A 26,067-nucleotide genomic window follows, 5' to 3' on the forward strand; every position below is an offset into this window, starting at 1 on the left:
AAATATTTGATGTCTCCTTATGTTACAAAACACATTTATGACCGATCACTCTAAAATAATGATTACTGAGAAAAGGAAAGAAATATGAACTGTTACGTTGCATAACAACCCTCTTCCAATAATATCAATGAGTAGGAACTTCTTTAAACAATGTATTAACACAAAAATGTTTGGGGTTTTGCGTGGCTTAAGTCATTAATAATGTTTGCATTCACGTTACTTACTGTACTAAGAAGCCTGAAGGGCAGCCTCCAACCCAAAACTAAATATGAGCATTGCATATCAGCAGAAACAACCTAATTAACTAAATGGTGTAAAGGGGGAAATCCTGATATTCCCAGGGAAAAACTTCAGGTGCATTGGGAGTGATTTCATGGGCACATTTACCTATGATGAGGACAGAAACTCCTTCAACTCCCACCAACTATCCTTTCTCTTTATGTAGTGATGAGGCAGAAAAGGGTCCTTCCTGGGAAGCTCTTGCCAGGAATTACCAGGAAGTACTTGCAAGTACCACTTGCCATAAGAGACTATAGGATTTTCTTACAGCACCTAATCTATCTGAGTGTGAGATGTCAACAAGGGTAGTACAGGCATCAGTGCTGGGTGTCCAAAGCAACCTGGAATTCTAGCTAAAGCACTGTAGATGCATTCTCAGAATATCATACAACACTAAAGATACAACCTTTGACATTCTAACAGGTCCAACAAGGACAATCAATATAGTAAAAATAGATTATTTTTACATGTCTACAGCTACCAGTATTTTTATATCTTTCCTAAAGAAAAGGTGATGATGAAAAAATTATTTTGTAGGTATTTTTTGGACTTTGCTTTCCTGTTGCTAAGCAAAGATGCTACAAGTGCTTCAACAGCAACTGGAAGTCAGACCTTTTTTTTTTAAACTATAGGACAATGAGGCAAAAATTAACTTCCTAAACTTGCAGGTATTGACAAAAGACTATTCAGGGCAATAAAATGAATCAGAACAGGTAACCAAAGTTAAGAAAGAAACAACAAATTATACAGAAAAATATATTGCATGCTATGGAAAAAGAATGACTTATGAAAAATGTAAATATTCTACACTCTTTAACTCTTTTAAAATCCACAGAAACTTCTCAGAAGATTGTTTTTAAGAGAAGAAAAATACCATATTACCATCATTTTCACTACAAATACATATGTAGGATATGAAATACTACTAGAAGTATAAAATTCTTCCTACTAAAATAAAAATATAATGCAATATATATTTAAAATATAAATCAAATTATTGATTGTATTAGGTACCAGCCAGTTGTGAGTCAGGTACTATAATTAAAAATATAACTTTATTAATTAATTTCAAGGTTGGTTTATACTTACCAAGTGTTTTACTAGAAGGTTCTTTCATGTTTTTCTTTAAACCTTTACACAATGGAGAATTTGTCAATAAAGAACACCTAAGTTATAAAACCAAGCACAAAAATCGATCAATGCAATGGACAAAAGCATTAGATTAGGAAAAGGTGTCAAAACTTCTTTTTAGCTATCTGTCTGCATATGTGTATGTGTATGTGTGATACCAGTGAGATTTTCATAAATACAAATCAGGCATAGTGGATTAGTTATCAGCTCAGATAGCCAGAAGCACAGACAAGCCTTGGCCTGACTATATTCACAGACCATTGCATTTACATGATAAATCCCATTTCTGTGAATATTAACTGATGATTTTATATAAGCACTCAAATCTGCACTTCACTTCAGTGTATATTGTAGGGTTTTTTATTGTCTTCAAGATGTCAGTGTTTTCCTGGAAATCATTTACAGGCACATGAAAGACAAGAAAATTGTAGTCAGCATGGCTTCACCAAGGGGAAGTCATGCTTGATCCACTTGATAAACGTGTGTGATAAAATGACTGGCTTGATAGATGAGGGGAGAGCAGTGGCTATTGTCTACTGTGACTTCAGTAAGGCTTTCCACACTGTCTCCCATAATATCCTCACAGAGAAGCTGATGAAGTATGGGCTGGATGAGCACACAGTGAGGTGGATTGAAAACCAGCTGAACAGCCAGCCCCAGACAGTGATGATCAGTGGTACAAAGTCTAGTTGGAGGCCAGCAACTAGCGGCGTGCCCCAGGTGTCAATACTGGGTCCAATTCTGTTCAACATCTGCATTAATAACCTGGATGAAAGAGCAGAGTGTACCCTCACCATGTTTGGTGATGACACAAAACTGAGAGGAGTGTCTGATACACCAGAAGGTTGTGCTGCTATCCAGACAGCCACAGGCTGGAGAAATGGGCTGACAGCAACCTCATGAAGTTCAACAAGGGAAAGTGCAAAGTCATGCACCTGGGGAGGAACAACCCTAGGCACCAGTATATGGCTGTAAAGAAGACAGGGCCAGGCTCTGTGCCTGGTTCCCACTGAAAGGACCAGAGGCAATGGGCAAAAACTGAAATACAGGAGGTTCCGTCTGAACACCAGGAAACACTTTTTTACTGTGACAGTGACTGAGCACTGGCACAAGTTGCCCAGGGAGGTTGTGGTGTCTCCTTCCTTGGAGATATTCAAAAGCCGTTTGGACATGGTGCTGGGCAACTGGCTTTAGGTGGCCCTGCTTGAGCAGGGCAGTTGGACAAGATGACCTCCAGAGGCACCTTACAACGTCAACCATTCTATGATTCTGTGATTTCTCCCACTCATTACAACTAAAGTATGACAGGAAAACAAGAAAAAGAAAACCATGTCAATGAATAGCACTGTACAAAACCATGTGATGCACTTCAGTGTCAGCAAAACAAATGTGCAATCCAGCTCAGAAGAAAATAATTTAAAGTTATTCTGTACCTGGCAATAACCGATAGACTGTTCTCATTTCCACATAGGAGAAAATCACTCTGCTGAGTTCTCACCAATGCAGCAAGGTTAACTTCCAACACAGCAGTCATATCTTCAAACATTGAGGTGATCAAGCAAAAAATCTGCAGTAATTATACCATAAAATAACACTCCATTTACTTCATCATTTAAGCTCCAACACTGAAGTATTTCTAATGGAAAATGAAATCACTTTGTGTCATTTATGAAAATTAGTCAAAAATATCCATGGGTTTAGTCTTGCAGAGCATTAAACAGTAAAAAGTGGTTAATGCTGTCCTTCAAAATATGCTTATGTTGATTAAATGTGTCTTAACAGACTTGCATACCTAATAGTCACAGAAATTCCAATACCTTCTACAATAGAGATATTTCTGTGGTAAGAGTTGTGAGAAAAGAAATACACCTAGAAGAAAGACTGGTTTCAGAGACATGCTGAGAACATGCTAAGAACTGAATTTAAAGCAAAATCCTTCTTTAAAACAAAACACTGCTATATTAAATATGCAGAAAGACCTAGATTCGGCTCAGTTCTGCGGGAAAACTGTAACAGCAAAAATGGAGTATACAAAGAAGAATGCCTTTAATTTCCTTAAAAGCACTTTTAGTGACTTTCCACAGAAATTTTCTCACAACTCAAATAGCTTTCACAGATTTCTTGGAAGGATTCAGAAGCAGTTCATCCTAACATTTGTTTGAGAAACAAGGTATAACAATGCTTATATCTTTTTTCCCCTAAAAGATTGGCTCTGCTCCCCTAATGGTCATTCTTGACATTCAAGGTACACACTGAACACTACAAAAAACCAAGTCACCTTTTGCTTATTAATCACTTTGGACAGTATACAAACTGTGAGAGCTTTAAAACTACCCAGCTATTTAAACTACTAGATTCCATAAAGAAGAATCAACACTCTCCAGATAAACTACTGTGTAATTCACATCAAGCAAAACAAATGTGTACATTAATCTGTAAATAAAATGCATAATTAATATTTATTGGAAATAACTGGAAATGTAAACATTCATTAAATCAATGTTTCCTGTATACCCACCTTTCCATTAACTGCCTTCCTTGTTAATGCACACGATCCGGCAAACCGAATGCTGAGGTCACTGTAATCTTTACCAAAAAGAACATAGTGCTATAAAATTGTATTTGCATTTCAAAAGCAAAAACTATCACTAAGACAGGAAAACAAAAATTACTCATACTAATTTGACACCACCATAATCCATTGTCTTCAGTGTATATCCTTCTAGCTTGCCCCCACATTATAATGTAGGAGTAGAATAAAATTCCTTGTATCTAACACTCATAAACTGCAAAATTGGATAAAAATTCATTGCTAGCCACTACAGAAACCTAGTGCTGACACATCTTCTGAGACAAGTCAGCAATGCCAGAAAAACATACAAACATGAATTAGAAAAAACATTTTTAAAAAAACACTTAGTTTCTACTGTAGTCTGCTGTTTCACAAACTAATTCTTAACACTATTTATATAACAAAGGAAAGCAATCACGTTACAGTGTATTCACATATTTTATAATCATACCTCTGAAAGATAAAAAAGCTTCTAATTCAAAGTTTGCCAAATTAATTATTAACAAGCCAGTAGAGCTTCCTATCCAAAAATAGCTAGTATTCAGAGCAGAAGATCTATTAAAAAAGGGAGAAAAAATTATCTGAGTATGATAAAGAAGCTTTTCTTACTACTATACAAGACACAGCAATTGTTTTTTTAATAACTGTTACCCAGGCCCAGTACAACAACAATAATAAACCACACCAAAAAAAAAGTTTTTAAATTTACAGCATTTTTTTAAATCTGTAGCTCAAAGTAAAAAGTTTAAATCAAAATTGGTGAAGTTTTGAAAACTAAGAGCAGAACACAATCCTTGATTTTATGTAAGTCCTCATGGCAAGTCTAAAACAGCATAGGAAATACTTTTCTTCAAAAATTACTGTGGTTTGTAACAGTTGGGAGATGCTGTAAAAGCACTATATCCACAAAGAATAAATTAAAACAAAGAGGCAAATCCACATAAATTCTTACTTTTACCACCTGTAATATGAAAACACAAAAAGCAGTGAAATTTTAAGGTGTGTTTGTACATAGTTAAGTGCAAGAGAAAAACAAAAAACAGGCAAGCCTGGAATGTCTGTCTCAGTCTGTGCTTAGTGGCAGTAGTATTGCAGTTAGGTAATGAAATCCAGCCTTCGCAAACACCACAGAGCAGACCAACTGGTTACAATTTCAGTCAACACCCTCACAGAAGAAAAGTGTTATTAAGCATGAGATGATTATAACAAAATAACAGTTGTCGTTCTCAAAAACTAAAAATGTTTTGATGCCACAGTAAATAAAAATTGACATCAACATTTTAATAAATTTTCCAAATAAGAGTGAGTAGACTTATCAATTTTATTTATAAAGTCAGACCACAAGAGTTGAAGTAAGGGTATGGAAAAATATAATGCTGAAACCTGGCATGAAAAGAGTCACCACAGTGGTTTAATGTTTTTTTTATTTTAAAAAAAAAAAAAAAAACAAAAAAAAAACAAAAAAACAGAAACAATCAAATACTTTAAAAAGCAGATGGGGAAAGACAGTTTCACTTCTGGTTTGTGATGCTTTTATGTGCTCTGTATAGTTTTGTTTGTGGTTGGCACTACTTTCACATATGGCAGCAACACATTGATTTAATTCGTGAATTGTTTGAATTATTTATAAAGAAGTGGCACTATCAAGTTATTATGAACAATTATATCAAGTGATATATACAGGAAGTTGATCTCACACCCACTTTACAATAATAAAATGCCATCCACTGTCATGAAATTACTCAACTTCAAAAAGCTTAGGGAAGTATGAGACTCAACATCAATGTTGCAAAAACGTTTCATTGTTGCATTTCATTTCAGGCAGGAAAAGTGGTAAATCAGGGATTCATCAGTTGTTCAGACAAATCTGAACCACCTGCTAAAACCAACACATGGTAATTTAAAAATTAAACAGAAAAATACTTATAAATACAAAACTCTAAAACCAAAAGATAACGGAACTGGATTAATAGTGAGAATGTAATGGTCATGGTGGTTTATAAGCAAAACAAAACCTCCAACTGTGATGCAATAGCTGAAGGGGTAAATAGTCCTCAGATGTACAAAGCCAGGCAGTATCAGGTGGGTATTGGAAAGTAACATTATCTCAGTTTAGAAAATTATTTCAATTAACCTATTACTGTGGATCCATTTCAGGCAACCATGTCCAAAAAGGGCATTGAAAAAGAAATGAGACTGAATTTCAGAAAAAAGTTCAAAAGCAAATGTGAAAAATGTTACAGAAAACATGCCCTATACAAGGTGCAAACTATTTTATGCAGAAGTGTAGAGATAACTTGTTCATGAGCTACAAGTTGCTATGCAAGGAGGGAACTTAATCATAGCTGGCTCTAGACTATCAGAATAAAAAACATACCAAGAACCAATAACTGTGCATTAAAGAGTAATTCAGATTAGAAGTAAAACGGAATGAGTCAGTTGCTGGAACAACTTAACTAGGGACATCACGGATTCTTCATCACTGGAAAACTAGCCATCTTTAAAGATGTGCTGTAGTTCAAATCAAACCTATAGTTTTGATCAAGACAAAGTTTTGCTGGTTTGAGGGTGGTTTTATACAAGCAATAAGACTAACTGACTGTAATAATTCATCTTCTGGCCTTAGAGTTCTGACATTCCATTAATGTCTGAGATGTACATCTTAAAAATCACCACTTCCTTCCTCTCAATGGTAGTCCTTCTGAAAACGTAGGCATCATGAAAATAACTGTTTGTTAATAATTACTTCAATTTGACATAAAGATAAACAAAATGATCCAGGACTGCTGGATATTTTTCTTCTTTGGTTATAAAAAATTGTTTATATATCTAACCAGAGGATTAATGAGTTATACCTGTACAACCTACCATAGGGCAAAGGGTGGAACAAGTGTTTCCTAAAACATGATGTGGCTGAAAAATTTATCCAAATCACAATTATAAATAACAACAAAAACAAGTTGTCCTATAAGACAGGTCTTGTGGCAGTATCCTGAACAGATCCCCAGGTGCCTGATAATATGGTTAAACTTGTCTTCAGGAAAGAAATGCAATATAAGGCTTAATTTAGGTATCTCTCCTCTACCTGGCCAACGAATTCCATGGGAAGGAGTAAAAACATCATGCTTCGAAATGTCTGTCTCTCTGACAAAAGTTGGGCTAGAAAAGGTTATGTAGTTCAAAAGTTATCTAAATTTGGAAGGCAAACTGACACAGGCACACAGCAACTGTATCAGACTTACTTCCTTAGGAAAGCAAACTAAAAATAAATTTGGTTTTTTAATTGTAATTGGCTTCTTAATTATTTTTTTTAACTGATCTTCCCTGGTCAACTAGTATCAATAGATGGTAAAATGGATACTCCCAATGCCATTTTTATAAAATTATTTTTCAGACTAGAAATCAGTTTTAACTTTGAATCAGTTCGTGTATATTATCTGCCTAAGAGTAGGCCACCAAAACTTGCATGTCACTAAATGCATTCTCTGATTTTCCTATTGCATTTTTAAGAAAATAGTAAGTTGCAGTGAACATAATCCAAGAACCAATAGGAACTCCTAGGAATAGATTCCAGCCAAACACTTTGTGGTATTTAAAAGGACTTACGTGTTTTCTTCATTATGGAAACATACTAAAAAGTCACAGTGTTCAATTAAGAGGATAGGCAATGATGTTTCCACTGATCCTTCTGGTCTCATGTTGTTTGTTTTGCAAAGCTTGGAAGTATTTTGCCCTTCACCTAAGAAAGACAATCAACAATACTAGCTATCAAAAAACAATGAAATAAGGGAAACAGACAGGATTTAAGAGAGAATTAGAAGTAGTAAAGTATCATGAACTAAGACCACACTCAAGAAGTTTCTATTTCAAAAGATGGATATATCTTAAGAGCCAGCCCTCTTGAAATACCTTTCCTCATTATTATGTTATTTTTAGTACCGTCTTCTTTCAAATATCTAGAGATAAAATCCAAAGAGCCTACTTAAGGACTGAAAAGGATTTGGCAGAATGTAGGTGTGTTCATCTCAAAGAGTGACTCTGAAAGCCATATTCCAACAACCCTTAAATGTGCTGGGTACCTTTCCACTTAGCCTGAAAATTCCCTTGATGCTAAAGTTACAACATAATCCAAAAACAAGGTGGAAAGCCACCTCAGCTTCATCTTCCCAAGGAGTCTCCAATCCATTACGCATGTGCAGTTCACACTTAGGAACTACTAGCACCGAATTCAGCACTAGGCACAGACACTACATCACTCTCTTTCAAACATCCAAAGATGAAAGTGACATCCATATATTTTAAATAATAACAAGAAATGTAGCAGTCTTTCTCGTTAGGTTAGGACTTTAGGATTATTGAAGTTGGACCACTAGGCAGCTAAGAATACAACAGTCACTGAAGCCAGAAAAAGAGCAAGAAAGGGAAACCAGATTTCCCTTCCCCTAAAGAAAGCTCCCTCTTTCTTGCCTTTAGGAGGACCTCAACTCACTTTAGCTACTGTGCAGGTGGTCTGAATGCCTCATTTGGGAACATGGAATCACCTTGCTGAGGTTACCAGTGCAGTCTTTAAAGACTCATAAGTACTCTGTGTTATACCACTAGAAATACCACAGCCAGAGAAATACCGTATCATGGAGGCACCGGTATGGATTGAAAAAAAAAAAAAAAAAAAAAAAAAAGAGGTTCCTAGAAGCTTCAAAGGTAACTGAGAAATGGTACTCCACTTAGACAACGGATGAATTTTTAGGCACTGATTCTGGTCTCACTGAAGCGTTGGGCAATGAATTCAATAAAAACCAAATACTTAATAATTCACATCATGCAATGTTTTATAAGCAGATACATTGGCCAAGAGTTTATTACAGACATACATGCATAATTCTTTCCAGATGTCAAATAATTCTTTCCAGATATGCCAATACCCAACTTCATATCAGCTTCAGTAAGAATTCCGTGCCACAGACTGAGACTCATAACTCTATCACTTATAATAAATTCTCATGGTATAAAAAGCAGTAGCCAATAACGACTAGAATATACCATAAACAGCATTCTAGAAGCACTGTGCTACCTATTTCTTTTCCAGATTTCCACACTTTATTACAGAATTTTTCTTGCTCTTTCTTTAAGTTGATATGTACCACGCAACGGTAATTATGATCACTGATCAAACTGAAGATCCAAAGCTGCAAGAAAAAGAAAAAGCAATTGCAATAATCTTTTGACACAAAACATAAAGCTTACGTAAATACAAACTAAAGGTCCAATATTTAAAACTGTTGATGTAACTAATGAATTTTTGTATCTGGAATCTCACCTTGGACCAGAAATACAATTATATGCATTTCTAAGATTATCAAAGGATATATTCAATATTAGCAAGAGCAGCCATTATCAATTTGAACTGCACATCTAATTCTCACATGTTTATGCCTTTAAAAAAAATCCTCATAGACTATTTCCCACAATTAAAAATCACAGGTAACCTGCATGTTATTGCTCACTGAGTCATGCACATGAATTTAATTTATATCTTTCTCTTTTTAGGCACCACTATAGTTAAATCTTTAATTTTCTTCACAATTCACTGAATGGTAACACTGAAGGAAAACAGCTGTAAAATCTCATGTAAATATATTCTTAACATTAAAATAAAGAGGAGGTGGAATGCATATTCATATTTATCACATTTGGTTAGAATTCCAACATGCTGATATCATAGTCTCTTCTATTTGTTGTCATGTGTTTCATTCCTTGGCCAAAATAGGAGAATCCTATTTTTCACCTTTTTTCTTTTAAAACAGATATATTTGTAGCCTCTCAGTGTACTCCTCTTATATAATCACTGATTGTGCTCTTAAAAACTTTCCTGGCTTTCAGGAAAAATTTTCCATTTTGTAATAGAGGTCTTATATACCATATATGGTTTATGCTCAAAGCATTGAATTATGCTTACTAAAATAACTGTTGTAACAGTTCAAAACACGTATGCAGATTGTGAAGCTTTTTTATAGACAGATATATTAATAATAGTTGACTGTTTTGACATAGAGACTAAGTTTAATGGGTAATTTTTACCTGTCCCTCAGCACATCCAGTGATAATCTGTTTATTTTCTTCATCAATTAGCAGACTTAGCAAAGGAAATGCTGCTTCAAAAAAGATAAAATTATTTCCAGAGTAGACATAAACCAGTTATTTAATTAAAATACATGATTCAAAATTGAATCCTCCTATTCATAAAGACAGGTGAAAAAAACCCTTACTGCAATTCTTACGGTTGCATAATGCTTTGTGTGCCTTAGCCTTTGTGTTGCTAAGTGCTTTCCATTTGCAGGTCTGTGGCCTGCCTTTCACCCAAGCTGCCATGGCAGTGGTTTTCTTCACCCTCTCACCCAAGCTGCTGTGGCATGGTTTTCAGAGCCCCTGTGGCAGTAGGGCAAGCCCCTGTTGTTCCCCATGCTGTTATTCTCATGGCCTTGCACCTGCAAACCCTGATATTGCAGTTAAGGCAGGTTTTCAAGGGAAGCAATTGCCACCAGCAACCAGGGGGGGATCAGCCCTTCTTCCTCTCCTTTCCTACCATGTGTTTTTTAGCTTTTAGTTCACATGAAGTCATCTAATAATACAGATGCACAAAGCTTAACAACCAATCTCCACGCAGCTCGTGCCCCCGAAGCGTGCTCCAATCACCAATGGCACCACAAGCAGGAACAACCAACAGGGATTTTGAGAAGGTCCTGTTGAAAACTATATGGTTCCTGTAGGAAAAGTGCTATTGGAGGAGGGGTCCCTGCTGCACTGGAGACAGCGCTTGCCCTCCTCCTCTTCTCTCCTTTTGCTCTCATCTTTCCACAAAAGTAGCTTTCACCTTTAAAGTCAATATATGCCATCAGCTACAGGCACTGCTAATAAATCTACATATGGTATACTTAAAGTATTTCCTTCTGTGTCATATACAAAACTTGAAAGAAAACAAGCACGTAGTACTCAGACAGTGGAACTGTATCTACAAAACAAGAGAGCTTCATTTGCGTATCTCAGTAAATGGCAACAGTTACATGCACAGGCTGTACAAAAAGACCTGTTTATGAAAGTACACTAAAACTATCTACCCAAAAGTACACTTTAAAGGAAAATATATTTATTACTGGCTTTAAAGGATAATATTTTTACTACTACCTAGTCTGCTAGAACTATTTTCACTAAATACTTCTGTAATACTTTTATATTATTGTTTAGAGAGAGGATTTTTTGCTATGAAAAAGTATATATAAAAAAGAAAACTTACCCGTTAATACTCCTGACTGATATATTAACTGGCCAGTAGAATAGTCCCACACCTTTAGAGGAAAAAAAGTAAAGATAGGCACCTACTTAGATCTTTAAGGAAAACACAAACTTCAACGGGCATCATGTGGTGAAAACAGAGCCATTGAGCTGTTTTCTGCACTTTCAATTGCAGCCATTGAAAGTGATGCAATATGGTAAGGATTTTTTTCAGCATTTTTTTTCTAACTACATAGGGCTTTGTTTAAGCGATAAGTATCCATAGTGAAAAAGGTGAAACTCACCTGGTATGGACACACAAAGTACTTAGAAGTACTTATTATCATCTTTGCTTAGGCTGATCTCTTAGTGACTTAAGCTAAATCAATGAAAAGACATACTTGAACTGGTTCTACATTTCACATAGAGAGCTTTCATAATTTCACAATTTTCATATTGGGCTCTGGGACAAGAGGTCATTATTAATAATAATGATACTTGTTATGATCTATAGACCCACATATAAGTCAACTTTCATTATGAACATGACTGTTTCTACATGATGTATTCTATGCTTAATAGTTGATTAAGAAAGCTAAATAAACCCAAATTTTTCCTCTCATGTTGCTACTTCTATGAGCCTTTCTCTCCACAAATACTTCCCTGACATTTATTGTAGCTGTCACAGCTGGGATGGAAAAAATCACAGCAGGACAGTCCCTGCTTTCTAAACATGGCCGTGAGCCTTTGTTTAGCTCCCAAGCTTTTCCCTTTGTTCATGTTTCATTTCTCTCTGAATGTAAACGTCATTCTTCTGAAAATCTGTTTCTTAAGATCTTGTTTTGTCACTTTATCTGAAAAGATTCTTACATGTTTTACCACTTCTTTAGCCAAGTAAAAAGGCTAGGGGAGCATAAGGTTTTGTACACTGCAAGTGCTGCAATCACAGGAGCCAACTATCACAGACTCCAGCATGGCTGCCCTCAGAGAACTACCCCTGATCTGCAGAATCAGGCAGAGAAAATAAAACTTGAAGACTTACATACTAAATTATTTTGGATACTTACAAAATATTTTCATTTTATTTTCATTTTAGTCCTAAAATTTATCAAGGATTTGATAAATTTATCAAATTTATCAAAATTTTTAAAAAAAACAAACCAAAAAACAACTTATTCATTAGGATTTTGCATAATTTATCAAGTCTTCATTAAATTAATATGAAGAAGCATATATGACTGAAGTCATGACATGAAGACATAAGTTTTCCTTCAGTCATTTTTACCTTGATTCAATTTCTTAGATCAACATAAACTAAATAAGAAACAATCAATCAGAAAGTCAGAATTAGTAGTATTACCTAAAATTCCAGTTCAATCTTTGCTTTTTTTCATCCAAGACCAGAACAAAAATCAAAATCACATTTTCTCCAGAACAGAGTTACATAAAAATTGAGGGGGGGGGTGGGGGGGGGTGTGGAAATCAACCTTTGATATAGTAAACTTTAATTTTACTTTAGCTTGTAGAACCAAATGTTGGGCTATGTTTAGAATCACAGAGAGGACAATCAGTAGTAGACTAAACTGTATCTAATCAAGGTACCCACCCCAGTATCTCCTGGAAGATACACCTGGGTTCAGTCAGGCTCCTTGTTTCCCCTTACTGTCTAAGTTGTCTTCAGTTGTCATCATGTACAGCAGCAGCAATCCATGGTGTCATCATATAAAATGTTGTCTGGCAAAAAATCCTACCAGTGTGCAATAACCCAGCCATTGCATGCAATAACCCAAACCAATATTCCCAAAAGGGAAAATTCCAATCAATATCAGCAGAATCAAAGTGAAATGTTTTCATTCAGTTCAGCATACTGAAACACTTCAGTTACAGCCAAACTGATCAAAATATTTTATTTCCATTTGCCATATTATAACAATAACCACAGTTAACATTTCATTATAGAAGGTTTTGAATATACAAAACCTGCATTGTTCTTTTAAAAAAGAGTAATTAATTTTTACAATAATTTCCCAACCAACTCTAAGAACAATGTCCTGATCTCTATAAAGTCAAAGATGTTTTTGCTTAATCTTCAGAAAATATTTAAAGGGAAAAAAGGACTACTTCACATATTCACTAAATTATATTTTTAAAAAGTGCAGCTCTACAATTTCCTTGCCTTAAAGGTTCTGTCTTCTGACACTGATATAAGCGTACTTTTCTCCAATGTGCAAAACTCAGCAGCAGTCACTGCAGCCAGGTGGCCATCCAATTCAGATAGTATAGCTTTGTTCTGTGATTAGTTAAGTCAAAATAAAAACAGATTAAATTTCAAACTAAAAATGACAATTAGCTAAATATTTTAATAATTAATAACTGTTGCTAAAAAATTACAGATGTGGATTCAAAATATTGATTCAGTAAGATTTTTCTCATTGAAACTGCAGCCCTGTATATCATCCTGCTGGCAAAACCACTACACATTACATTTGCTTCTTCAGAATGAATGATATAGGAGTAATTTTTCAGATGTCCTCAGAATGTTTTCTTCTTCTAAGTTATTGAGATATTGTTTCACTTCAACTTTTTTTCATCTAGTCTTCTATCTGGTATATGATGCATTATCAAGCATTAGTTCATACTTATTTTCATCTATATGATAAAAATTAATGCTTTTGCTTAATTATTCTGACATTTCTGTATCATGATTTTATTTGAAAGTGAATAAGTTAAAGAAATACCAGAACCATGGCTACAAAGAATGGTACCTCACCTTTGCACTTAACATGTAGATCCGATTTCCAGCACATACTGCCACTTGTTGATCATCCGGACTAAATCTTACATGAAGCACCATTCCCAAAAGAGTTCCTATAACAATTCCTTGAGGTGTTAACCCTGCAGCAATTTTATTGTTATTGACACTCAATGAAATATAAAACTCTAGTGCACTGAGATTCTTAGAAACTTTGCATAGCAGTTATCTAACCACAGAGCTATCCCAGTTTCTGTCAGGAAGATGTACAGAACAACCCACAGTTTAATTATACCAGGCTATTGGAAAGCAAAGCACAGAACTATGCACCAGCAGGATTCCTCCATCTGCCTTGTTGCCTAGACATGATCTGGTACTCTTTGAGATACTAATAATAAGTGTGCCCATCAAATCACACTTCCATCGAAGACTGCCAGGGACAGGATTTTTGGAGTAGGGTGATGTGCTCAAGGAACCCAGTAGTGCCATGCTCATTTTGGAGGCAAGAAATCCTGACTGAAGCCCAGCAAAACAGGGGTTTGAAAAACACTTGAGCCCTTGTTTCATCCCTCTCTTCACGACTTCATTCTGGTCATCTCACTGGTTCAAGCAGGCTAGTTTCTGCAGACCCCTATCTTACAATGCTACCTTTAACTATGTGAGGAGATTTTTGGACATCTCATTACATTTTAGGATTTCATAGGCAATACATTAACTAGGATATAGGCACAACAACTATAGATGTCCTTTTCTGAGTTTTATCCTAGATGCTGAGGAGCGTTTCTACAATTGATTAACCTGTCAAGATCTACCAGGATGGAGACATGGACTACACAAAGAACTCCTTAACTACCTTGATATAGTTGGTAAGAATACGATCAGAGAAAACATGCCAAGACTGTGCAGAGCACAGTTTGGGGAGAGAAAGACTATACAGCATCTGCTGAAGAGCCTGTGGATAGAGAAAAAAAGAAGAAAATCCAGCAGCAGAGTATCTGGCTCTCAGATGTCGTTGTATTAAAACCACACACACTCTTTATCTGTCTCTACTGTCTATTCCTAACTTCCATTTTTGTTTCCTCCAAATTCATAGTCCCATTTTATGCCCACTCCCTGAAGCATTCTTTGATTCTTTATGTTACTCTTACATGGATTAAAATGTAATAATGACATTTATTATAAAAGCACTTAAAATGTTCACTTTTCTTTACAACGTTAATTTTTATAATACATAGATTCGCAAATTCAACATGGAACAGAGTACAAGAGACAACTCCCACACATTAAATCATAGGCAATTCTCTAACTACAGGTAACAAAGAGGAAACTTTTAGTAGTGTTGGACAATGCTGTGCGACTCAATATTGACACCAAAGGGGGACTGTAATACCTCTCAATTATCATACCATAACAATATATTTTGGACAGAGTGTCATTAGGATGCCAGTGAGTCATCACTCTGGGGGTCTTGCTCCCTTTCTTTCTCTTGCATTATTCCTCTACTTTCCAGTCGATTTAAGCTTGAAGGGGAGTTAGCACTGCTCCCTAGAATCTAACTCCATTGGTTGAGGTTCCAGCCCAAGATGATGGTCAGGATACTAGAATTTCTGCTTTCTTTGTGTTACGTCATCACAGCTCTCTTTCACTCATGCACTCTCCTCCCAAACCAGATACTTGCATTGCTCCCACACACACAATGACAACAGTGTTCCAGACAGAGGCAGGAGAGGCAGGACCGGACAAAGCAGGATGTAAAACACTAGTTCCACAGATATTCCAGAAAAGGTAGCATTTGGTTATTTTGGCATTTCATGCTTAGTTATGCAGTGCTGCTATGATTAAAAATTTTGCTGTCCCTTTTATTCCACGGTGGTAGAACTTAACCGCCTTTGCAGCGCTTCTCCGCTCTTCCCCTGAGTTGCCAGCACTCGGCTCTTCCCGCACAGCACCTTGGCCAGCTCCCGGGGCCGCCCCGGCGGGGCAGCCGCCGCCCGCCCGCCCGCCTCGGGCACCCCCGGCCCAGCGCAGCATCCGCCGCGGGGCTCGCAGCCGCCTGGGGCGTGCGGCCCGATGGGCGCTCGGGAGCGCGGCGGTTGTTCCTGCGGGGTCTTCTGAGAAGGTATGATGGCCTGACTGGCTGGACTACTGGCCTGATTCAGCCTGGCATTGCCGAAGAAGAGCAGTAGAGAAAGAAAGCGCTATTTATCACCTTTAGGGCTGCTGAACCTGAGTGGCTGATGCATGCTACTCAGAAATAACAGCCTTTTACAGCAGTAGTACTGGAAGGAATGGAGGTGTTGGGAGGTTGTCTTCTAAGGTGGCCGTTGCTCAGAGGCTGGCTCGGCATTGGTCTGCTTGTAGGAGCTGGTGAGTGACTGCCTTTGCATCACTTTTATATATATATATATAATATGTATATATTATTTAAATAATACTCTACCTTCTTGCACCTTCTGTGTGCATTCATCAAGATTCCACACTATCACACGTTCACGAGAAGCAGAGCAGACAAGAAGTGGATTGATTTTACTTCCAAATGACAGCGCAGAAATTGAGTAATGATGTCCTGACAAATGTAATGGCTGACAAATGTAGATAAAGAAGAGTTAAATGAGTCACTTCAAAGTAAGATTATGAATAATACAAAATGACAAATGGATAACGTACATGCAATTAACAAAACAATAACTATTTTTTCTTTATTGTTTCATAATCACTTAGCTACATCCCCGCCCTGGGTTTGGCTGGGATGGAGTTAACTTTCTTTATAGCAGCTTGCACGGTGCAGTTCTTTGGATTTTGTGACGAAAACAGTGTTGATAACACACCAATGTTTTGGCCAAACACTGCTTGCACAGCACCAGGGCTTTCGCTTTTTCCTACTCTGTCCCGGCCCTCCACCCCCAGCAAATAGGTTGGGAGTGCACAAGAGACTGGGAGGGGACACAGCCAGAACAGCTGAGCCGAACTGGCAAAGGGATATTCCAGAACATATGATGGTGTGCTCAGCAATAAAACTGGGGTATTGGATGAAGAAAGTGTTGGGGGGGCTGGAGGGTTGCCTTCTAAGGTGGCCATTGCTCAAAGCCTGTATGGGGATTGGTCTGTTTGCAGGAGGTGGTGAGTGATTGCCTTTGTATCACTTCTTTTTTCCTCTTTCCTTCACTCGTTAAACTATCTTTGTCTCGACTCGTGACTTCTCACTTTTGCCCGTCCAATTCTCTCCCCCACCCCGCTGGGAAGGACTGAGCAGGAGACTGGGTGGATGTTTAGCTGCCAGCCAGGGTCAACCCACCACAACAGTTTATATTATTCTCATCACAATAACAAAGCTCATAGCAAGTGCTAGTATCTTCCCAGCATTAAAGTGAAACATGACACTCCTACACTACCCTCCAATATTTTGTTTATATCTTTCTTTTAAGCCTTCTTCTGAAATAGCAGCCTATGAAGGGATATATTCTGGTTTTACCTGAGCAGTAGCTGTATTCCAGATGCATAACTCATTTCGATTCAAAGGGAAAGCACAGTGATGGTGACTACACGCCAGCTGAACAAGGGACTCTGACAGTTTGGATTTAAACGAGTGTTTTTCGCAGACAACGTCAGGATTGCAGCTTCCTCCAGAAGAACAACGGTCCCCGCCACTTTCCATCCTACGGCTGATCCGGGCCCCGCCGCGGAGCACCGCAGGGGGCCGCTTTCCCCTCACCGGCTGCCTCCTTACCACCTGACAGCGCGGGGTCCCAGGCCCACACAGCCTGCCGCGAGGGCACCCTGATGCAGGGAGGCGGAGGGGCCCGCCCGGCTCCGCGCCCCCAGGACGAGGTAACGCGGCCCCCGCCCTACCCGGCCCCGCGGCCCGGCCCCGGCCCCGCCGCCCAACGGCCGGCCGGTAACCAGGACAGCGGCGCCGCCGGCGGGTGGCCGAGCGGGACAACCCTCCGTCTCCCGCGGAGGAGCGGGCGTCCCCTCGCCTGGGCAACGGCTGAGCGCGAGCCCAACGGCTCCGCCGCGCCCTCTGCGGGCGCCCAGCGCAGCGCGGGCCTCAGCGATCGGCAACAGCCGCTTGGGGCCGTTTTCTCTTCCTGCAAAACATGGCGGCGTCGCCAAGGGGCGTTCGCTGTCCACAACCGTACCCTGGTCTGCATGGAAAGCAGCGCAGCCAGCAGGTCGAGGGAGGCGATTCGCCCCCTCAGCTCCGCTCTCGTGGGACCCCACCTGGAGCACTGCGTCCAGCTCTGGGGACACCAGCACAAGAGGCGTGGACCTCTGTTGGAGCGGGTCCAGAGGATGGCCACGAACGCCTCTCCGATGAAGAAAGGCAGAGAGAGTTGATGGTGTTCAGCCTGGAGAAGAGAAGGCTCCGGGGAGACCTGATTGTGGCCTCTGAATATGTAAAGAGGACTTATAAGAACGACAGAGAATTTTTACCAAGGCCTGTAGTGACAGGACAAGGGGCAAAGGTGTTAAACTGAAAGAGGGTAGATTTAGGCTGGACATAAGGAGGAATTTTTTTACAATGAAGGTGGTGAGACACTGGAACAGGTTGCCCAGAGAAGTTGTAGATGCCCCATCACTGGAAGTGTTCAAGGTCAGGTTGGATGGGGCTTTGAGCAACCTGGTCTAGTGAAAGACATCCCTGCCCATGGCAGAGGGGTGGACTAGATGACTGTTAAAGGTCTTTTCCAACCCAAACCATTCTGTGGTTCTATGATGCAGCAGGGATAGCATGGACCAGCCCATGACAGTGCGTGGAGCAGCATCACTGAAAAGAAAAACAAACCTCTTGCTCTCACCAAGTTTGTGGATGACACCAAATTGGCGGGGCAGGCTCCACAGTGGCGGGCAGGGCTAGTAGTCAGAGTGACTTGAGAAACAAGCTGTTGAGAATCTCATGGAGTCCAACAGGAATAAGTGCAGAGTCCCTCATCTAGCACAGAGTAACCCCATGCAAGAGGCCAGGCTGGAGGATGTCTGTCTGGGAAGCAGCTCTGTAGAAAAGGGTCTGGAGATCCTACTGGACAAACTGAATATGAGCCACCACTGCACCTCTGCAGCAGAGGCAGCCAACCCCATCCTGAGCTGTATTAGTAACAGTAGGCAGCAGGTCTCGGGAGTGGTCCTTCCCTCTATGTGGCACTTGTAAAACCACATGTGTAGTACTGTGTCCAGTTTTGGGGTTGTTGGTACAAGGAGGATATTGACATACTGGAGCAAGTCCAGTAGAGGGCAATGGGGATGGTCAGGGGGCTGGAGAAGGTGATGTACGGAGAGAGGCAGAGAGAACTGGGCCTCTTCAGCCTGGAGAAGAGACAGCTGAGACCTTATCGTTGCCTACAACTACCTAATTGGAGGATACAAGGAAGATGGAGCTAGACTCTTCTCAGAGGTGCACAGTGATCCAAACTGGAACCCGGGAAAATCTAGTCAGATGTCACGATATTATTTTTTTTAAAAAACATCATGAGGGTTGTTGAATACTAGAGCAAGTTTCTGAAAAGAGGTTGTGGATCTCTATCCCTGGAGTTGTCCAAGAGTCAACTGGACGTGGCCCTGAGCAACCTGATTTAATTAGACCTGTTTTGAACAGGAAGTTGGACTGGAGGAGTCTGGAGGTCCCTTTCAACCTGAGTTATGATTCTACGACCAAGTTTTTGATCTGTGCCAATTTAAACCATTTTGATGGACACCAATCTGTGGACTCAATATCCACCTCAACTGCATTTCAACCAGATACTTTGTACAGGAATGTCTTTCTTGTGCCTGTCTGTAATTAATACTACAAGCGTTTTTGCCCTATATGAGCAACTAATATATATTATAGATGACAACACAATCTCCTTGGGCTAGTTTTGCCTGGAGAAAGTACCAGTCAAAATTCTCTTCCACGTGTCCTTGTAAATTTGGATAAAGCCATTATATTGAGCACCAGCTGCATAGAGGTAACTCAATGTACTGCATGAGACAGTATTTATTTTCTGAACTGTGACTCAAGGCTGAGAACACTAGAGAAAAATTTTATTGTAATATGCTGATGACAATTTTCATGAGTGATACAGTCATGAATGTGTTATGGCAGTTTAGTCATCAGTAAAGAAAGATAAATGCTGATACAGAAAAAAAGGTGTTGTTCAGACAGGCGAACAACCCCTAGGAGTAAAGAACTTGTTCTGAAACATGTTGTGTCTTTGTAACTGTTTCTAGGCAGTTTAGTACGCTTTTTTCCAATTCTTTTCACTGTAGTTTATTTTCATCTTTCAATGTTTGTAGCTACAATACTTTCAACAACCTACTGTCCATAACAGCAAGGGAACTAGTAGAAATCCAAGGAAGTACTGGAGATCTTGGACCAATTTCTTGACTGATCAAAGAGGAGTTAGAAGACCAACTCCTTTCCTGCAGCTGGAGCCTGAGCCAGTAAAGTCAATCTGATGGAGACCAATTCAGACAGGTGTGGACCACCACTGCTTTTTGCCCTTCCAATGGGTGTTGCTGTTCCTCAGTTGCTGAGATGCCACTCCTACAGTAATATGACGAGAAGCACATTTCTACCCTGCTGGGACAAGGTGGCAGTTGCATGGGAACGCTGGTGACGTGTAAGTGTGCAGTGAGAAATTTATACCACACCACACCCCCATGAAACACACCTTCTGGCAATGTCCTGTTTCTATGCAACACAATGCTAAAAGACCTTGGCTCCAGCATGTTCCCACAGCTTGGGTATCCACCCATTTCCAAATGGAACTGACAGCCACGTGAAAAAAAGAGACTTAAAATTTTAGGGCATTTTAGGGAAACACCAGTTCTTTATCATGTCATGCTTTTGTGTCCAATAGTATATTTCTATTGGTCTCAATATTCAATCGTTGTAAGAACAATTTTAAATAATGAGATTTATCAGCTTTAATATTCTAATGTGTTTTAAGCAGTTGATAAGCCTGTTTATAAGATTGAAATTGATTTTAATAAAGCTCAAATTTAACAGAATCCACATTTGGTGGGCTTACGCAGCCTGTTTGTTTGAGGTAGGAATGAACAAAACAAGTTATGTGGGTTTTATGAAATGAGAGCTGTGGTTTGAAGACAGAATATTAGCTCATTCTGTTAATACAGAACCCTTGCGGTACATACACAGATTCTCATGAATCTCTAGTACACACTAACACTCCATGCAGATTTTTTTTCAATTTCAGTCCTTCAGTCTTCCTTACAACTTAAAAGACCTCAAGCCAAGTTAAGGTAACCATGTTGAAATCAATAGGTATTCAAAAGCAATGATTTTTTTTTTTTCTCTTCACACTGTGTTTTTCTGTTCTGTGATCTTAGGTGAAGTTTACGCTGATAGTCACATAAACTGTCGCTAATTGTTGAAGGGCAACCTATCCTCCAGTAAGTGTATTACATCCAGTTTCAGTGCAGTTAAAATTAGAGTTCTCGAATTTTAGGATTTCATTGTGAAAAATGCTTAGCATGTTGTAGAAAAATCTACATATTCAGTCACTCAGTGTCTCACCATCCTCCTCAAATGTGTCATCCTCAACTCAGAATTTACAACTAAGCAAATCTTACTTTACTGGACTTACTTGTAAGTCCAGTAAAGGCTTCTGGTGCTCCGAAGCCGTGCTCCCCCCACGCCCCCAAGCACATCCCCTCTGGCAACACAGCAAAGCTCTCCCCTTCCCCGGCCATAGTCCAGGTAGCTCCTGAAGGCCAGGGTGACCACTGCCCTGACAGGACACGGGAACCGGCGCAGGCCCGGCCTGCTCCCAGGCAAAGCTCCCAGCCACCCCCCCCAGCCTGCAACACTTTGACCCTCACAAGCAGCCAGCGGGATCCGCCACGGGCCGATGCCCTTCCCGTGAGGACCCCACCCCAGGCGTGCCCTGAAGCAAGAGCACGAACCCCGCCACTCCGGGAGCACGGCCACCGCACGCACCGGCCGCAATCGCCGCCCTCCCGGCACACCCAGACGGAGCAGAGGCGCCTGCTCACGCAGTGCAAGCTCCCCCCGCTTTTGGCCATTCGGAATATACCCCCCGAACTCCGCCACACCCCCCGCGCCGGGGGGCGCGCAGCCGCAGCCACCGCCGGGCCGGCGGAAGGCCTGTGCTCCGCCAGCACCGCACACGCCCCCACCGCGGCGGGCGGGGCGAATGGCCCGGCCCCCCCGGAGCCCAGGGCTCCCACGCAACGCGCCCAGGCCGGGGACGCGCAGGGCCGGGCGTGGCGTGTGTGGAGTGTTCCGCGTTGCCGTGACGACGGCCCCGCCCCCGCCGCCCACTCTCGCGAGCGCAGGGGGGCGCGGCCGGCGGCCCGCGCGCCGCCCCGCCCCGGGGAGGGGGAGGGGCAGGGGCGGGGCGGCGGCGGGAGAGCTCGGCGGTGACGGCGGTGAGTGGCGCGCGCCGCGCTCGGCTGCCGGGAGGCGGCGCGGAGGCCTCCCCCCACCCCCCCCCCCGCTGCTGGGCCGGGCTCGCCGGGGCGGCTCCCGGGGCGTGCGGGGGGAGCGGCGGGGCGGCGCCCTGCCCTGCCCTGCCCTGCGCTGCGCTGCCTGTCGGCTCCTCAGGGGCGGCCTCCGCGCCCGCCTGCCTCCCCTCGGCCGCCGCGCTGCCCCGGGGCCCGCCCGGGCCCGCCTCAGCCCGCCCTGGGGAGGGGCTTGCCCGCCGTGCCCCGGCCGCGCCGTGCCGCGCCGCCGCACGTCCGCGGAGCCTGCTGGTCTGCCTCCCCTCGGCCGTGGCCTCGCCGTTGCCGGAGCCCCGTGGCAGGTCGGAGGTGAGCCGTGCCCCGGCCCTCAGCCGGCGGGGTGACGCCGGAGCCGCTGCCGTGCCCGTCGGGGCCGCCCGCCGCGCCGCCTGCTGTGCCGCCGGCCGGGCCCGGGGCCGGCGGCAGAGTCGCTCCGCGTCCCTGGGCGCCGGCCGTTGCCTCCAGCGGCTGTCCCGCCCGCGGGGAAGGCGGGAGTTAGCGGGGGCGGGCAGAGGCGCTGGTGGCTCTGTCCAAGATCTCCTGAAGTCGCCGCGCCTTCCAAGTGCTGTTCCAGCGCCAGAACGCTTTCGTTTGTCCCTAGGTAATGTAATTATTTTCTGCTCAGATGTGGAGTTTTTCCTGTTCCTCCGCTCGGATATTTCATCACCGCGTCGATTTAAAAGTGGCAGAGTCAGTTCCCTGATACAGGGAGACAAAAGGCAGAAGACCATTTTTTTCTGTCGCTGTTGAGGGGGGTTTGTCAGTCTGGCAGGTTCTGTGGATGCTGTGCTTCCTTCTTTTACGCTGTCTTTGCAGAATTGTGGCCTTGCAGTATAGAGGCCTCTGGGGCAGAAAACTTGGAAATAAAGAAATATTTGTACATTTTTTCCCTACATCTGTTTAACTGTAAAACCTCTAAGGTTTAAGTGACATCTCAGTAATGCAGTTTGTTTTGATGCTAGCAGGGTACAAAACAACTTACTGGTAGCTTTCATGTTTAAGATAGTTGTAGTGTCCTTATGGGAGGAATGAGAGGATGAAAATCTTCATCTGAAACATGAAAGTGCGTATACTTGTGGCTCCTATGCTTGACTGTGATTTGCATGTCAAATTCAGTCAGCTGTATGCATTGGAAGCCTTCAGCAAGGTTCAGAGCTTGCTTCTTTGTACACACGCACTTAGTGCAACTGTTCGAAGGACTGGAGCGCTGCAGGCACGCTCAGGCTGCCTGATGGGTAGTGTGCAACAAGGAGGGAAAGGGCATAAGAGCCTTAATCTTGCAGCAGTCCTTTCCATCTCCCCCTTGCCCCGGTAACTTCAGCCTTCTGTTTTGTAAGAAGTTCTGTAAAGAGCTGAGCATTTGTACAGTAAGAAAATCTTTAGGGAAGTAAATGCATTTTTTTTCAGGGAAAATACACCAAGTTTAGTCCTAGAAGCAGGCCACACAGCAGAAACATAAATTAATGTATTATCTCACTAGATAATTTGTTTTTATCTCTAACTCCATTCCCAGTGCAAGTCAGAATGCGTACTGCTTCATGCATACATCCAGATTTGCACCTTTACTGCCTTCTGAAGTTAAGGTGAGTAGATAGGAGAACAAATAGGATGCCCTAAATACCTGATACAAAGTTAAGCTTCTTCAAGCATGCAAAAGGCTTCTTTTTTAACTGTTTGGTTTTTAAACTGAGGCTAAGATCATTATTTGGTTTCATCTCTTCTGGGTGCCTGTCAAATTTGGTGTGTATGCAGGTAGAATGAAACTAAAGTCTCTGTGTCAGTTCTGGATGAAAGAACATGCACTTGATTAATTTCTGTTTAACTTCTTAAAGAAATTCAAGCCATTTTAATCCTGCAGAGCTCTGAACCTTGGCAAGTTTTTTTTACTTAAAAAGAAAAAAAAAGTGAATGAACATACTTAACTGAAGTTGCTTAACTTTGTATGGACTAGAGCGGATTTCTAAAAATTATCAAATTAAAAAATAAAAAATCAGTTCTTTCCAGGAATGGAATATGCTAAAATCTGAATTATGTTTTGTATTCACAAGGTAGTGCACAGGACACAGGAAGAGTCTGAATATAACTTAAGACCATGGCAGCACGCTGGAGAAGAATCCTGATAATATTTGTGGCAGCTGAAGTACTATTTGTGGTAAATACCTTTGAGGAAGAGGATGTACCTGAAGAATGGATTCTTCTTCATGTTGTTCAAGGTCAGATTGGAGCAGGAAACTACAGCTATTTGAGACTAAATCACGAGGGAAAGATAATACTTCAGATGCGGAGTTTAAAAGGTGATGCAGACTTGTACGTATCTGATATGACGCTTCACCCCAGCTTTGACGAATATGAGTTACAGTCTGTAACTTGCGGCCAAGATGTTGTACACGTACCTGCACACTTCCGCCGCCCAGTGGGAATAGGGATTTATGGTCATCCGTCTCACCTGGAGAGCGAGTTTGAAATGAAAGTATACTATGATCGAACAGTTGTACAGTATCCGTTCGGCGAGGCTTCTTACAACCCCGAGGAGATGGAGGCAAACCAGAAATACTCACAGTCTACAGAAGATGAACCTCAGGATGAGGAATCTGTTTTCTGGACTATACTTATTGGAATCTTGAAGTTAATACTTGAAATTCTTTTTTAAATTGATACACACTGGACTAAATCACACTTCAGCCTGTGAAATTGAACAGGAGTGACTTGCTGTAATATTTAATACTCTTTGTTATGTTTCCTGAAGCGGTATTCAGGTTACTTTTCCTAAACCAGAAAGGAAGTGGGGGAAAAAGCCATATTTAATTTTATATTGTAAATCCTCCCCATATGTAAAATGAGCAGCAAGCACGGAATTTGCAGTGTTCTTCAGAGATCAGAGCTGAAAAATGAATGTACAGTTGGGATCTTGTTAAATTCACTTGAAACAGGTGCTTAGGAAAATCAACTCCAGTATTTTCTATCTTTTTTATAAAGAAAAGTAAAATAACAAACTGCTGCACTTCAGTGCCCCCTCTCAATTTAGAGCATATTTAAAAAGAAAATCTACTCCTTTTCTGAGGAAGTATCTCCAGTAAAACCAATTAGCAGTGGCTTTTGAGTGTATTCAAGTTGAGGAGCCTACGGTGAAGAAAGGAAAAACCAGTCAATCACCTAAGGGGATAGATGATCTATATTTTGACTGCTTGTGCTCTACATCAAGTCAGCCATCTGTCAAGCAGAGGGCTGTCCAGTCACTCATCACCTCTGCACATCCATGACCTGAATCAAGTGCATGTTACTTCTTCACTATTACTGCAGGGAGAGTAAGCCTTCAGCTGTTGTTACTTGTCAATACGACATTTTCATTCCTTGTTAAAAGCAATGCAGCATATACTATCTTGAACTTGAGAGGTGTTTTCTTACACCTCCCTTTATAGCTTTTTGTGATTTGATTTTTTTAGCTCATCTTTATGAATAAGTCATTAGCTTGCAAAGAAAATTTCTGCTGAAAGGAGTTTGCAGTACACTCTAAGAAGGTCAGGTCATGCCCACTCTTCCTTGAAAGTTAGTTTTTCCAGGAGTATTTTTTTGCTTTGGTTGAGTCTTTCAAAATAACCAG

General features: G+C 41.1%; 2 protein-coding genes across 3 annotated transcripts in view; one reads left to right on the forward strand and one right to left on the reverse strand.

Annotated features, from left to right (window-relative positions):
• Positions 1-17,847, reverse strand: part of WDR27 (WD repeat domain 27) — a 156,965-nt gene extending 139,118 nt beyond the window's left edge. Inside the window, exons 1-12 of the mRNA XM_072857728.1 lie at positions 17,476-17,847; positions 16,444-16,585; positions 14,022-14,146; positions 13,428-13,541; positions 11,274-11,325; positions 10,061-10,134; positions 9,054-9,168; positions 7,589-7,721; positions 4,434-4,537; positions 3,929-3,996; positions 2,844-2,977; positions 1,369-1,445 (exon numbers count right to left, since the gene is read on the reverse strand). Coding sequence (XP_072713829.1) covers positions 1,369-1,445; positions 2,844-2,977; positions 3,929-3,996; positions 4,434-4,537; positions 7,589-7,721; positions 9,054-9,168; positions 10,061-10,134; positions 11,274-11,325; positions 13,428-13,541; positions 14,022-14,146; positions 16,444-16,585; positions 17,476-17,658 — 1,321 coding nt within the window. The 5' untranslated portion in view covers positions 17,659-17,847. The remainder of the gene's footprint in view (positions 1-1,368; positions 1,446-2,843; positions 2,978-3,928; positions 3,997-4,433; positions 4,538-7,588; positions 7,722-9,053; positions 9,169-10,060; positions 10,135-11,273; positions 11,326-13,427; positions 13,542-14,021; positions 14,147-16,443; positions 16,586-17,475) is intronic.
• A 4,506-nt stretch (positions 17,848-22,353) lies between these two features.
• Positions 22,354-25,991, forward strand: C3H6orf120 (chromosome 3 C6orf120 homolog). 2 transcript variants are annotated; one of them, XM_072856290.1, is made up of 3 exons: positions 22,354-23,067; positions 23,980-24,049; positions 24,515-25,991. In XM_072856290.1, the coding sequence occupies exon 3, from the start codon at positions 24,559-24,561 to the stop codon at positions 25,114-25,116; it is 558 nt and encodes a 185-aa protein (XP_072712391.1). In that variant the 5' UTR covers positions 22,354-23,067; positions 23,980-24,049; positions 24,515-24,558; the 3' UTR covers positions 25,117-25,991. The 2 variants fall into 2 exon arrangements, with proteins under 2 accessions (XP_072712391.1, XP_072712393.1); XM_072856292.1 differs by lacking the exon at positions 23,980-24,049.
• Positions 25,992-26,067: the final 76 nt, after the last annotated feature.

The sequence above is a fragment of the Ciconia boyciana genome, chromosome 3 (genome assembly GCF_034638445.1).
Source record: "Ciconia boyciana chromosome 3, ASM3463844v1, whole genome shotgun sequence".
NCBI classification, from domain to species: Eukaryota; Metazoa; Chordata; class Aves; order Ciconiiformes; family Ciconiidae; genus Ciconia; species Ciconia boyciana.

Bases quoted from the DNA above. Each gene is read 5' to 3' on its own strand.
- C3H6orf120 (XM_072856290.1), top strand. From the start codon at position 24,559: ATGGCAGCACGCTGGAGAAGAATCCTGATAATATTTGTGGCAGCTGAA.